The sequence below is a fragment of the Pholcus phalangioides genome, unplaced genomic scaffold, assembly GCF_987345545.1.
Source record: "Pholcus phalangioides strain wild (caught in Gottingen) unplaced genomic scaffold, Ppha-v1.0 ptg000007l_1, whole genome shotgun sequence".
Classification (NCBI taxonomy): domain Eukaryota; kingdom Metazoa; phylum Arthropoda; class Arachnida; order Araneae; family Pholcidae; genus Pholcus; species Pholcus phalangioides.
Genome location: NW_028301600.1, coordinates 61811399 through 61826898, shown reverse-complemented (window position 1 = coordinate 61826898; position 15500 = coordinate 61811399). Strand labels below are relative to the sequence as shown.

The following is a 15500-nucleotide window of genomic DNA, read 5'->3' as shown; positions in this document are numbered from 1 at the left end:
TTACATGTTCATATTAAACAAAGATGTTACTGTAATTTTCTGATACTCTGTTTATGTGTTTAGTTGTTATTAGATTTGCTGGAAGAGGTGATTGGTATTGCAGGATCTGACTTGAAAATTTTGTTAGAAATGAACAGAAAAATTCATGATTATGATCACTTGAAATTTCAACATGACAAAATTCTCTTTAACTGTTCGAGTAGTATTTATAGGATATCTCGCCTGCTTAAGACCCTGTTATTTCAACAATGACCAGCCCAAAGAACTTTGGGAATTCTGTTTTCTACCCCAACTTGTCATTCAACTGCCAGTGGGCGGAGTAAGCTTTTGTTCAAATTTTGATAATAGAAGGAGAGAGATGGTGTTTGAGCATACTTTTTCCCCTCTTCCCTTTTGAGTAGCATAGGAATATGCATGCAGTGCAAATAATAGAAAAAGATAGATTATTTCTCTTCCTCAGTTTATTATTCTTAGTGTGGGTGTGGGAGCCCCACACTCTAAGAATAACTCTAATATCGTTGTAGAGGGATTATCATTATATCGAGAGGCAGCAGTTTAACATTAGAAAGCATATAGACATTTCCAAACTGGACTTTAAAAAATATTATTGTAGAGTGATTTATCATTATACTGATTATCGTGGTATCACTGTACTCAAATTCCCTTTGATTAAGAATTTGTCCCAGTTTTTATATGAATTTCAGGATTTGTCCAAGTTTCTCTATTGCATGATCCTGCCACCCTATACCCCATTACTACACCATTTATGTTGTTACAGATTGCTGACATGGGTACCAGGTTCAGTTATAGAAAATTTATCAGTGGAAAGATGTAAAAGAACATTGGAAACTTGTTTGCCCATTACCTCCCAAATTGCTTGCAAAGTGTTTGATGCTGCTGGTGACGGGCCAGAAAAAGTAAGGATTTTATGAAAAAAATTGACTGTAAATTTTAGGTAATGAAAAGTGCAATTTGAGGTAATAGAATTATGCAAGGAAAAATGAAAAAAAATCAGAGAAAAAGTAAAGCAAATTATTCAATCAGTCAAACTGCAAAAAAAAAAATTGATATATTGGGAGGTATCAAATGTTTCTGTACTGTTATTACAAAAAATCGTTTCAACTTATTGTGTGTGCAGCATATATATTTGAGCAGTTGGCATCATTTTTATATATATGTACACACACACACACAATAAAGATAAATTTAGAAGCGTATAGTGCAGCTATGAAAATTTAAAGATAAACAAATGAAAAATTGATGAGTTGGAAAATACAAAGCTATCTTTGGGTTCTTCATTGAGGGAAACACCACAGAGACTGGTCGAAATAGCAAAACTTTTTGAAAGTACTTTATGCCTAAGCCTGAAATAGAAGTACTTGTCCTTCTATGTTTTTACCAATGTAGCACATCAGAAGCCCAACAAATGAAGAATCCAATCAACAATCTTTTAAACGTTTAACATAAATGTTTAAATTTTTAATGTTTTAATTTATGTTAAATATTTAAAAGGTCATTGTGATTGGATTATTTGTTTGTTGAATTTGATTTTTATTTGTTGGGCTTTCTGGTGTGTTACATTGGCAAAAACATAGGGGGACAAGTACTTTCTTTTCAGGCTTAGGCCTAAAGTACTTTCAGAAACATTTTTGCTATTTCAGCCAGTCTCCGTGGAAAAACTCAAAGATGGCTTTGTGTATTTTCCCACTAACCAATTCTTCAGTTGTTTCAACTTTAAATTTTCAAATTGCATTTCATTGATTTCATTTTGCACTGAGCTATATGCTTTCAAATTTATCCTCATTGTATATTTAGCACACAGTATTCTAGTTGCCTTTGGTGCTAATATTGGTATGTTATTATGTGTATTTTGGGTATTATGTCTGAATTTTAAATCTGATATAACATATTTCTGCTCAGATATATATATATATAAATTATGCTTAAAGGACATTCACATATTCAGTGGCTAATTTTCTTTCCTACCAATGTAGCCATCAGTTTATTACATCACACCATGACAACTTCAATGCATATCTGGCCTTTTCCTGTGCATTTTAGGCATCAGAAATTCTATAATACAGAATCTGTTCTCATCAGTGAAAAGCACATTGGCTGCGTATCGTCATTTCACAAACTCAAAACTTGATAGTATTGAAGCTGATCAGATTTTACTTTTTATTGTCAATTTTCATTTTTAGTTCTTTTTGCTTAATTATATCTATATAATTTTTCCCATTCTGGGGATGAGTAAATATTTATTCTGAAAGAAATAATTAAAATATTTGCACATTCATTTTTCTATCCAAATTGAAATTTTGATGTATGCAACTGAAACGTGTGTTGCACCTGACATGGTAACTTTTTGATCATAACAAAGAGTAATAGGGTTAAAAAGGTTTGGTTTACTGTGCTGTCACAAAAAATCAAAATTTGCATCTGCTTCTTAATTCTACTGTAACCACACTGTAATGTGCATTGTTGCTAGCTCCCTGGTCTTATTTTTTGGTTTTAATCATTCACAATAACTTCAGTGCTAAGATTTCATAAATATACGCCAGTGTATATTTTTCATCTGAAATGAAATTCATGAAATAACTATCTATGAGTAAGAAATATTTTAATTTAATTGTTTTATAGTTGTCAAAATAACTGTACTAATTTTTTGCATGAATAAAAATCATTTGAACCAACAAAGTTGTTTCTACAATATTTGAAATATGATAATGAAGGTGACCAAAACAAAATATTGTTTTTACCTATGTATAAATTAAAAAAATTCAGTTCTATTACACACACCAATCAAATACAAAATTCTATCAAAAATCATTGATTTTTAAGTTCTTCCTCTTCCTGTTTATAGTGCTTAAAATGTAGTTAAAGATTAAAATGATGAAATTCAAATTTTAAGTAATAAGGATTATTAATCATAATTGTATTTTTTAATCCTCACTCTCACTTTAGGTGGTGTGTGTAGAAGATATTGTAAAGGAAAATGAAGGATTAGAAAGTCTTTCATCAAAAGAACCAAATACTTCAGGTTTGGTAAAGAAAAGTATGCATGTCAAAAGTATTTATGCAAATTTTGTATATGTATAGTAATAGTTTACAAATTTATTCCTTGTATAAAACTCTGCTCTGTATTTTGACTTGAATGTACCAGATTAAAAAATTGAAAAAATATTGTTTGACACTAATTGGATGACAGGCAACATGAATATCATTCTAAAAGTTCCTAACGTATTTGCATCGCTGATTCATATTTTTCATCATAGTAATTTTTTAAATGATTCAGTCACATACTTTTTAATGGCAGAATTTGCAATAGTGATTTCTGTATATTCTGATTTTAAGAAAGGATTTTTGATTATCTCAAAATAAAAGGAGTTATACAGTTTTAATATATGAAATTATTATTGCAAGAATCATTTTATGTTTTATAATTATAACTATTTGATAGATATTTTCCCCTGGAGAAATCCACCAAAAAATTAAATCTTATCTTAGATTTTTTATTTTAATTTTAATTTTTAGTAGTTGTTTCTTAATTAATATTATCAAGGAGATAGAGAAAGAGTTAGTGGTCAAATTTATTGTGATTTAATCATTTAATAATTTTTGTTGTACCTTGGTCACTTTAACACACAAGAGTTTGAATTAGACAGGCATAATAGTTCATTGCTGATTTTGAGCAGCAGCATTCAATGACATAGTTACCACCCTGTATATGGTATCTATCGACTGCCCAATAATTACACACGTGATTCCTTGTGAAAAACTACTATGGAAAAGTGTTTTCCATTTTTTTATCTGACCCATAATTAATGAGTTATAACACTTTAAAAATTGATGACATCATTTCAAAATCCTGCCAAATTCACCAAACGAACACCAAATGTTTAACTTGGCATTTTTCAAAACTGAACAATGATACAACCCTAAGAAATCAAAAAAGTAAACCAGTTTTTTTCCTCTTTTGTTGTACGTGTGTGTGTGCACTTTCCAAATTTTTACGTGGTTGTTAATTTTTACGATTTTCCAAGACTTCAGAGTTTTTGAATTCATCCGTAAGATTAAAAAAAAAATTGCCGCCCTAAAAATTCTGAAATTTTGCTCAAATGTGTTACTCGCCACGTGTTAGTAAAATGAAACTCAGCTTTAGAAATTAACCCAAATATATTTTTAAACAAATATTGAATTCTCAGACTTTTGAAATTTATACTTTTTCAAACTTTATAAAATTCTAACCGGATGATCAGACATCGAAGTTCGAGGTACATCATCATCATGCTGTATAAATATTTCTACAAAATTTCAGAATTTTTGGTGTAGGAGGTTTTTCGTATCTTAATTGGATGAGTTCAAAAACTGCAATTTGTAAAAATCACGTTCAAAGCGTTTTATCTTGTTTACATTTAAACTGTAATTCATTAATTTTATTTTGAAAAAAAAAAACAAATTAACCCGATTCACACGAAGTTTTTGGCATTTGGTTTTCACAATTGAATGAAATATTTTTTAAGTCATGTTTATAAAATCGACTTCAGGGGTCATGAAACCCCTTAAAGGAATAAAGTATCTCCAACAATTTTAAGATTAGATTTTTGTTTCCAGTTCCGATTCAGAAGTTTTGGAAGATTTACATGTTGCATCACAGCTTTTGACTGTAATTCTGCAACACAATTAACTTGAGTAACACAACAAGCATAATGAATGAAATCTATCACAGTTACAAATTGTCATGATGATGTCTAACAATTTTTACGACATCTCATTAATGTTATTTATGTGTGTATGAAACAGTAGGCCCCTACTCAAAACCATATTTGGAACAACAGACAGTAAAGACATGGCTTTCATTTCGAAAATTGAGAGCTCATCTGAAAAAATGACCAAGTTCTGTGCGAATCATGCAGGCTGGAAAAAATTTCAAAGTAGTCCAAATCTTTCTTGTGAAAACTAAAGAAAAAAATTTAATATTTTAGCGCGACAAAAATCAATTGCAGTCAAAAAGGAAATGAAAAATCTTCATTGTACATGCAGAAATTGGCATGAAAATGTGACTCTATGAATAATCGATAGAAAATATCCGAAACTACTAATTATTTTGAATATGCCAATTCATAAAATGCCTTAAATGTTGTTATTTTACTGTTTTTACAAGTCACCTTCGTCAAGTACCATTTTTTCAATCTTTGTTCAAGTTTTTTACACGTGACTGTTTCAATGAAGTTTTAAAATAACTCAAAAATATTGCAGTTTCATTGATCAACATGTAATCTGATTAAAACGGCAGCATATAAAAAGGATCGCATAGTAAACACAAAGCACTGTATGCACCTTCCCTCAGAAAATTAGACTTGATAGTGAAGGTAAAAAAATTGCACATTTTGGCAAAAAAGTGTTAATTTGGCTAAAAATTTCAAACAGATCTCATTTGGCTAACATGGTACAAATCTTGCGATAAATTTGCCAACATAGAAGACGAAGCTAACACATAAGCAATATGTAATAGCAAGGTTATAGTATCGTACTACATGGAGAGAAAAAGTTCCAGTCGTGAAGGAAGAAGGCTGAACTTGGCTTCTAATGGGATTGAATATTTCAGTTCATTTTTAAGAAGTGACAACCCGCTGCTGGTGGAGAAATGCACTTTGGTTCGGTGTTTGGCATATAACTGACCGTTAGAAAAATGACACGCCACAAAATTTTAAAAGCTTATAACTCACTTAATATTCATCTGATCGAAAAACGGAAAACACTTTTCTATATTAGTTTTTTACATGGAATCACATGTGTAATTATTGGGCAGTCGATAGTTACCACCCTGTATATGTTTTGCCTAGAGGTTGCTTTCCTAACCTATTGATAGGAACTTGTAGAAATGTGTTCTGCAGTCATATAAATCACCATTTTTGTTGTACCTCTGTCAGAATGATGAATTTGGGTATCAAACTTGCAATATATATACCTCTGTTCTTCATTGGTACAATAGGCAAGATTCTTGTTGATCTGGGCTACCATGCCCTTGGATTTATTGAAAATTCATGCTAAAGTGGTTATGTATGACAGAAGCAGTCACGTAATCACATTGGGCATTACAGTGGTGTAATTTACATGGAGTTGAACAGGGGAAGGTTGTATGTGTTATGTTCATCAGTGGAACAGCTTTTCAGTGAGGAACTAGTAGTGTATCAAGCCATATGAACTGTGATTTTTGAAGCCTATTTCTAACCAGAATCAAAGACCAGTGTAACATATACTCAGTTGTTGAAAGCAGAATATACCAACAACTGTGACATATGTCACAGAAGTCTTGGAAAGAACTATAAGGAAAAAAAATGAAAAGAACTCTCTTGTGGAGCATACTATTATAAGAATTTTTACAGAACATTTTCAATCAGTTGAGGGAACAGTGCAAAACATTATGCTTTAAGGCTCAATTGTGATTTTTATTTAGGAACCGTTATGATTGTGTACCTTCTACAGTTAAATGTGAAAATGTACCCTATTTAAATTTTTTTGTAAGATGTCCCAACTTCCTAATGTTCCTGGAGGTTGTGCACTCACATCATCTAATACTTTTCAAGGGTTCTTTAATGTTATAGCTTTTTTTTGGAAATACCTAAAGCATGATTTTCTCTTTTTTCCCAGTACGTGAATTTGTTGTCGAGAGTATGTTCAGTTCTATGGAAATCAAATGCATAGTTCAGCTAGAATTGATACAGACAATTGATCATATTGTGTTCTTCCCAGCAAGAAGCAAAAAAGAGGATGCAGAAAACCTAGCGGCAGCACAGGTAATTTTTTTATATCGAGTAAACATTTTTTTATATCAAGTAAAGAAAACTATATTTAAAAAAAAATTATATATATGTTGCCAGAGTTTTTGATGATTTTTCTTCAAAACAAACAACTTAACATTTATCTTGTAGATCTACTTAACATTTACAGGGCTTCCACTCATCTTACTTTTCCTTCTTTTTGATAAAATGTCCTACTTTTATCCTACTTTCTCGGTTTTGTCCTACTTTCCTACAAAATCCTATCAACAAAATTTGTGTTGTTGATTTTAATTGAGCAGGGAATCATTGATATATTATCAGATATTACAAATGTTGTAGATTGCACAATTAATGATTCTGCCAAGACAAATTATATCATTTATAAGGTAATTGGGAGGGAGTGTATGTGGACCATTTGATTTATTAATTTTTCATTTGCTTAGTTTGAAGTAGAGGAGTCATTAAAAACTGCCTGGATGGGAGAAATAATTTTGTATTTATTACTTCATGGTCTTGGACAGTAACTAACATTAATCATTTAAAATTATAGTATACATTTTGTGTATTAAGTGAGACAATGGTTGGGTAATAAATAATCGGATAACAAAGCAGTTGGATACATAGGCCTATACTAGATTTGGTGATTCTGATGCTATCCAATAGCATTCAATTGTCTTCTATATTTTTAAGGCATGAAGAGGCATAAACAATGCTCAGCAAAGAACTAGAAATTAAGGTGCTTCATTTGTCAAAAAATATTACACTGCTGTTGAACAGTAATATGTAAACAAATCCCTTTAAAAAAATGATGGACAACACAGTAAAACTATCTGGTTCACCTTGATTTATTTACAGTAGATCCTGTAATTTACACATTTTGCACTGTGCTTTTGAAAGTGGTCTCGAAGGAGTGTTATTCTTAAAAAACGTACATATGATTTGCTGTGCATTGTCAAAGAGAGTTGACAGTCTCTGCATTTTGAAAGACTCCTAAAAAACAGACCGTAATATATTGTGAGTAGGGAAGAAAAAATTTATCTTTGGTTGGCTATACATAGTATATATACTGTTTTGGCCAAAAATTGTTTTTGTAGCCAAGTTTTGCTTTGGCTTGAATCAGTGTGATAGGATACTGAAATAGTGCTATGGAAAAAAAAAATTAATTTTAATTAAAAAAATATATTATTTTGTATTATGCTCTGATTATGATGTCTAAGGGGAGTACCCTCTTCGTCCTACCTTTTAGTCCTACTTTTCCGTACTTTTTCTAATTTTTTGAGTGGGAGCCCTGCATTTATCTTAATGTGGATTTACTTAACATTCATCTTAATGTAGATTTACTTAACATTTATCTTAATGTAGATTTACTTAACATTTATCTTAATGTGGATTTACTTAACATTTTATCTTAATATGGATATGAATATAAACTCGACCATTTACATGAAACAAACTCTAGGCAAGCAACAGTGTTAGATTATTAGTCTATGCTTAGCTTTTGGGAGGCAGCTTATCAGAGTTTATTTAAATTTTTCTTTTAAGGTATTGTAAATAATTTCTTCAATTATATTTTCTGGTTGCATGTTGTAGGCTGAAATGACATACATAGATTCGCAGCATCTTCCTTTTGATAGCCAGCAACATGAAGAGCAAGGAATGTATGCATTTATGAGTTCTGATCAGTTGCTTCTATTGGTAGACTGTCTCTTGAAATCTCACACCTTTGCCAAAAAGTTCAATTCAAATCATGAGCAAAGAAATTTGCTTTGGAAACATGGTAAATTTTCAAGTTTGATATTGAAAATATTTTTTAAATACAGTGCAAGTTGTGGCGATGTCCCATCATTTTGCCGAACCTATGGATTTAATAGAAATTTATTTATATCAAGTAAAGTTAAAAAAAATGAGTTAAATATAGTAGCAATGGTTTTTGTCTAAATCTTATGCTGCAAGTTGTCTCTCTTTTTACTTTATCCATTCAGCAAGGATCAACTATTCATCATAGGTTTATATGTTGTATTTACCCTATTTCCTCTAGAAAGATAAAAGCTTCTTTTCAACCCTAATCTGTAAATAAATAAATAAAAGAGCAGTGGACTGGCTGGCTTCCAACCAAATGCAATGATTGGCATGTAATGGAGATAGTTTTAGTATTATTTCCGTAGATAAAGTCCATTTTTCATTCTAAAAATTACTGGCCATAAAATTGGGTGCAAAATAAAGCAAACTATGGAAGTTTCATTGTATTTATATTAAACTTGTATCCTTTTTTTTTAGTACATTCTAAATTAACGTTTACAGCAATCCCAAGATATTTCTGGTTTTTAAAACCCTCTCAAAACAGCAATCCCAAAAACAGAAAAAAACTCTTTTTAAAATAGGTGGCAATTTCTAGAAGGTGTTATGATTTCCAATGCGGCAGTTATAATTAAGGATCAAGAAAATTTGAAAAACTGCTTAAAGGGTTAAAGATATGATACAGGAATTATTTTGTGCAAGTCAGTCTGCAAATCACAATAGTTTCACATCGCCACTGATTGAGAAAGTTTGCCATTTTGATTAGTTATTATCCAAATGCAAAATTTTATATTTTGGTGGTATCTTTTTGCCAATTTTCTCACAATTTCAGTTTTTTATTTGAAAAAGAAAGTTGAAAATGTAGTTTTTTCTTACTTTTTAGGATTTCGTGGTAATGCAAAACCAAATTTGATAAGACAGGAAAGTGATAGTCTGACTTGCTGTTTGAGGATATTGTTCCGCATGTATACAGATGACAGTCGACAAGATACATTAGGAGTTGTTCAACGAAAGCTGAAAATGTGAGTTTATTTCTATCAAATTTGTTGTATTCTGATAAAAGTTCAAATTCATAAATATAAATAGCATTAATTTACAGTTAAAAAATCATGAGATAATTTCTCATAAGTCTGATGAAACTAAGCTCTGTTAGGTGAAATTAAAATTTGAGCTATAAAAAAAAGTCAGTAGGTGATGATTCTAAAATTTGGTTTCACTTCATGTCTTTAAATAAATTACATAATGGGTATTTATATTTTGTGCCTGAACAGACTTTTACAAAATCACCATATTTACAAATCACCCAGAGCTCATATTTCTAGCAACTGCAATTGGAAAGCCTGATGCAAGTCCAAGGCAACTCCATTTTCTTTAATTTTTCAGTGCATGCTTCTTAATGTGATCATGTTAGGACTTATAGTTTTCTATATAACAATAACTGATAACCAGATCTGAAACAAATTTGGAAGTGATATTTGATGTTAATATGTCCCGCTTGGTTGAGCAGGACAACTCTGTTCTTCTGTCTCACACATTTTTCCCACAGCCATGATTGTAAAATTGTGGGTATTTAAAGAATATAAATTTATTTATGCACCATGTATGCAGTATACATCATATTATGTATGCTCTGCAAATTATGTTCGAATTTCAAAGCCTGCTATCTTCAGAACATTTTTTGGGGTACTTAATACAGTCAATGCTCGGTTTTACGAACATGTTCTCTTTTTATGAACTGTTCCTCTGTCCCGAACAGCATGCCATACAGCTGAAGTTAAAATCTGCTCTATTTTATGAACTCTCATTTCTATCATTTCGCTGTTTTACGAACTTTGTTTTCTTCGATTATATTTCTGGTTAATTTATTCTTTCTCAGAGCCACCTCTGAATCCATTGTACGTGTCTTAAGAGGAAAATAGAGGACGGGGAAGTGTAGAGAGTTCTCCTATTTGTCATGACCAGCACGCAGGTGTTTTGCAAGCATGTGCCAGGAAAAGGGTTCGATTGTTGGTGGGGTGATCGTGAAGTGAAGATGCGTTCACAACCTAAAAACAGGTTTTTGTGTGGTTCAGTGCGGTGGGTCGAGACCCAGCTTCATTTGCATAGTGCATGGTCAAGCTTATGGAACTTGTGTCAGAACGAATGTTTCGTCGTATGTGCAGTGATACGAAGAAAATGGGGATTGGGAGAGGGATTTAGGGTTTCTAGACGTCTGTGTAAACGGACCACAAGAAGTATGCAGGTTGGGATTGCATTGAATATTCATGAATTGTTAAGGGATTCAGCGTCCTCGGAAAGTTGTTTCGGGAGGTGGGGGTGGCTCATGTGGCCTGAGCCTTCTAGGTTCCAGTGCCAATGAGGTGCTGTATTCAATAAACTTCCAATTAAAATTTAATTTTCATTTGCTTAGTTTGCATTTTCAACATGTAGAGTAGTCATTAACTTCATTCTGGATGGAAAAAATAATTTTGTATTTACTACTTCATGTGGTCTTGGACAGTAAACTAACATTCATAATTCAGAATTATAGTTCACATTTTGTGTATAGGTGAAACAACAGTTTGCATTACAAAGCAGTTGGATACATAGGCCTATTCTAGGTTTGGTGATTCTGATGCTACCCAATAGCATTCAGTTGTCTTCTGTATTTTTAAGGCATGAGGAGGCATAAACAATATTTACAATACACAGCAATGAGCTAGAAATGAAAGCGCTTCATTAGTCAAAAACGATTACACTGGTATTGTTAACAGTAAAATGTAAACAAATCCCCTTAAAAAAGGATAGACAACACATTCAAACCATCCAGTTCACTTTGACTTATCTATACTGGATCTTGTAATTTACAAATTTTGCACTGTGCTTTTGAGAGTGGTTTTGAAAGACCGTCATTCTTAAAAACTTCATAATAATGTGTCTTCATAATTTGCTGTGCATTGTTGAAGAGAGTTTGCAGACTCTGCACTTTTAAAGACTCAATGTGACTGCACTCTTTGAAGACTTGTCAATTGAGACGTGTCTATATATAGTTTTGGAAGTGAAGAGTGTGATCTTCTCTGATTTAGCAGAACAGTGTCTTGAATCGTTTACGAAGAGCCTAGACTTTGGATATTGCCATAACATACACTAATTCCCTGTATATATAGTCTGCAGGCTATCCAAGGAAAACAATTCTTTTGTACTTAGCTTTCATTTATTTTTATTTTCTCTGAGTAAATTAAATTATTCTTTCATAATTTACAGGTGCTGTACTGATGCTCTTCACTATTATTTGCATTTGGAAGCTGAATATCATAGAGACACGTGGGAAAATTTGCTTTTGTTATTTTTTGATCGATTGCACAGACTTGATGATGAAAGGGTATCGTGTTTTATTGCCATGATGCTCACAATCAAATTTAACAATGATATATTGTATTTTAATATCACAGTGATACCTTGGCTAACGAAGATGATTCATTCCGGAATCATGTTTGTTAGCCGAAACATGATTTCCAGTAGGTTTCTATGGAGGATCGTATCATTCATTCCAGCTTTTTCCCAAAACTTAAAGATAAGTTTTTAAAACACCAAGGAGCGGTATAAAAAAGGCAAAAACTGGCCAAAAGTTAAAATTAACAGCTTCAAAATTGGATAAATGAGAATTTACAGGAAGATGAAGGTACTGAAGGTCTTTTTATTTTACACTAAATGTACACACACAACCAACACCAGCTTTAGTCTGGTGTTGGTTGATGGAAAAGATAAACTCCTATAGAATGTCCAGACTGTTCAGTTTCATGCTTTCATCTTGCACTGAGAGAACACATGCTCTGAAAACAAGGGCTCTCCTTTTTTTTTAATGTACTTTCTATTTTGACTGAATCTTTCATTTTACATGTAATGGTTCAAAGAATTTCAGAGAAAAAAGTATAGGGGTATATCTGAAAAAAGATTCTGAGGTGGATATGAGTTAATCGGGCTGGAGTGACAGTAATTCTGATCATGATTAGTGTGAAAATTCAGCTCATGATATGGCTATTTTGTTAGTGCGTTCATACATATCACTAAAAATGTTTGTTAGCAGAATCTGTATTTGTTAGCTGAGGCAGAAAAATCACGAAAAATCTTCATTAGATAAAAAATGTGTAAACAAAGGTGTTCGTTCGCCAAGGTATCACTGTACTTACAGAATCATTTTTTTAACACCTGTTACAATTTTACATCTAATTAAGAAAATGTCAACCATACTATTTACTCTCAAGTATTAATGCATCATAAAATTTACTTGTTTTCCCCCCTCTAAATGTTCTTTGCCCCTTTGAGTAGATCAGTACCTTTCTTTTGTCTAGGTACATCCTTCAGTTAGTGAACTGGTGTAATTCATGCTCACTTCCACATTATTGCAGTAGGATTTTATTTTCAGTTTCACTTATCTCAGAAATTCACCCTGACAACCTCTTGCATAGAAAGCGATAGGTATGCACCACACAATAAAATATAATCAGTAAATTGTTAATTTTTTATCAAAATTCCAATTAATATGATTTTTAAAATTAGTTTGTTGTGCTTAGATTTTTCAGATATTTTGCCAAATACCTAAGCATTATTTAGCCAAACTGAATATTCTGTAAAAGGGCAGAATACCAAATAGCAGCCGAATATTCGTCCCATCTCTAATGATAACCAAACACTTTCACAGTGGGAATCGCTCCACAAGTTTTGTGTGGTATTCTCTAATTGTATGTGTGCTACTAAATACAGCCAATGACACAAATAGGTGATATTTCGATGAAATTTTCATTGAATTGTCAGTAACAATTTTTGCTGACACTTCAGTTCATAAATATATAGGCATGATGTTAAAAAGAAATTAAAACTTATTTTATTCTAAAGAAATTAACACTTCTTTTATTGTTTCAACAATCACATTTTTTTATAGTGATTTTTATGTTTTACATAATTCTGTATATCTATATTTAATTACTGAAATATTTATCTTTTGTTATAGTTTCGTGCCCTTGCATCTGTGTACTACAAGGTTTTGTGCGAAATGATATTTCATGAGACAAAGAAAGAGCTAAAGTCTGTTTTAAGGAGATTCTTTTTGCGGGTGGGCCAAGTGTTTGGTGTACAGAGCTATAACTTTCATTGAGCTTTTTTTTTTTAATATACATATATATCCACACAGCAATTTCTTTGAAACAACTTAAAGTGATATTCTATTTGTGGCAATAACTATTATGAATTTGATATCTTTTATATTTTGATGAGTTCATGGAATTGGTCCCTTTTATCATTTGCAAGCTTTTGTGGTTTTTGTTTGTTCAAGTTTGAATGTTCATATATAAGTTGAAAATTTTTTATAGATTGGTTTGTGTTAGTAGTAAAAACTTTTTGCTTTAGTGTTTCATTAGGTGAACAATTTCTAGAATTCATCAGTTTTAATGAATTTTTTCTAATGCTCCAGATGTTTTGCTTTCTTTAGATAAGTTATTGAACTGTAGAAATAATTTCCCTTGATTTTAAAAAGTAATTGAGTGATATATTTCATTTCACCTGTTGTTTGTTATCAATTATAGTAAATTTTTAATTCTTATTAGATATATTCTTTGTTTTATTAAGAATGGTCAATGTGCCATATTTATTTAAACATATCCTGTGAACCATGTTCCTGAAAAATAAATATTTTATACATTTGATTTCTAGCATGACAATATATTTTGCTGTTTGAGATTCTGCGGCTAATTTATGTGTTGAAATTTCAAGTTTACTATGACAAATTACATAAAATGAGCATGGTTTTTTTCTTCCAAAACATGTTTGGTTTGTTAATGTGATAAAGCTATCTTTTCAATTTTGAAAATTTTTATACCATACTACCAAAAATACTTAGTGCCTGAAGACCTGTACTTGCTATAATTTCAAGACTGCATCTGTAATATAAATTGTAGATTTTTTCATATAGAAGATATTGTACAGTATTGTCATACGTATAAACATTCCAAACATTTTGTAATATAGCATCATAAGTAAGTTGTAAAATTGTATTCATTGATAGAGAGCTGATATAAATGCAGATTTTATCACATTTATGTAAAATATTAAATATTTTGTTGTGTAAATTATTTATGGAAATTAAAAGTGGAATAAAAATTTGAGTTTGCAGAGGGGTTTTTCAGTACATAATTTTCCATGTTTTCATGTATAGCTTCATCAAATTTATTTCTCAAGTTCTTACTTGAATTTGTGGGTGTCTAAACAAGTCTTTCATGAATATTGTTTCAAGAAAGATGGCTGAATGCAGTTATAATACAGGGTGATCCAAAAGTCATGCAACTCGTTACAAAATAATTAATTTCTTAAGTTATACTGATTGTAAATATAAAGTTTTTTCATAGACAGCAACACTATATATACTGTTGAAAATGGAAAGTCATCTTTTCAATTTTTCATGCGCACTGATACTCTCGGTGGCTTTTTGCTGCATGAGCAAGATGGTTGGCCAGAAGCAAAGAATTTTTATGATTGAACAATATTTTTTAACTCATTCATTTCATGTCGTTATTGAGGCATTCAAAAATGAATTCCCAAATGTTTTTGTGCCCAATAAGACAAATCTTTCGATTGTTGTCCCGTTTTCAAGAAACTGGAAATGTTGAGGACCACAGGGACGCCCGTCTCTACTGAACCAGCATGGAATGCATGAACTAAAGGACAAAATGGTGAACTCATCTTCAAAGAGTTTAAGATAATGAAAATCATAATGATAATCTTGATTTTGTGTTCTTTACAGATGAAGCCTGGTTTTATCTAGCAGGTTATGTTAACAGCCAAAACAGAATTTTGTGCACTGAAAATCTGCATGTCTATCATGAAAGGCCTCTGCATTTGATCGTAATCAGTGCACAATTTCATGCTGTAGAATAGTAAGTCTAT

At 31.4% G+C, this 15500-nt stretch overlaps 1 protein-coding gene across 3 annotated transcripts in view; it reads left to right on the top strand.

Annotated features, from left to right (window-relative positions):
- The window catches only part of Sec71 (ADP ribosylation factor guanine nucleotide exchange factor Sec71), a 62320-nt gene extending 47591 nt beyond the window's left edge, over positions 1-14729 (top strand). The window contains exons 31-37 of one of the 3 annotated variants that reach the window (XM_089233726.1): positions 779-917; positions 2965-3040; positions 6655-6800; positions 8376-8562; positions 9466-9604; positions 11826-11943; positions 13573-14729. In XM_089233726.1, the coding sequence (XP_089089852.1) occupies positions 779-917; positions 2965-3040; positions 6655-6800; positions 8376-8562; positions 9466-9604; positions 11826-11943; positions 13573-13716 (949 nt within the window). In that variant the 3' untranslated portion in view covers positions 13717-14729. Of the gene's footprint in view, positions 1-778; positions 918-2964; positions 3071-6654; positions 6801-8375; positions 8563-9465; positions 9605-11825; positions 11944-13572 lie in introns of all 3 variants that reach the window. The other 2 variants (XM_089233725.1, XM_089233724.1) reach the window with 2 other exon arrangements.
- The last annotated feature ends 771 nt before the right edge of the window (positions 14730-15500 follow it).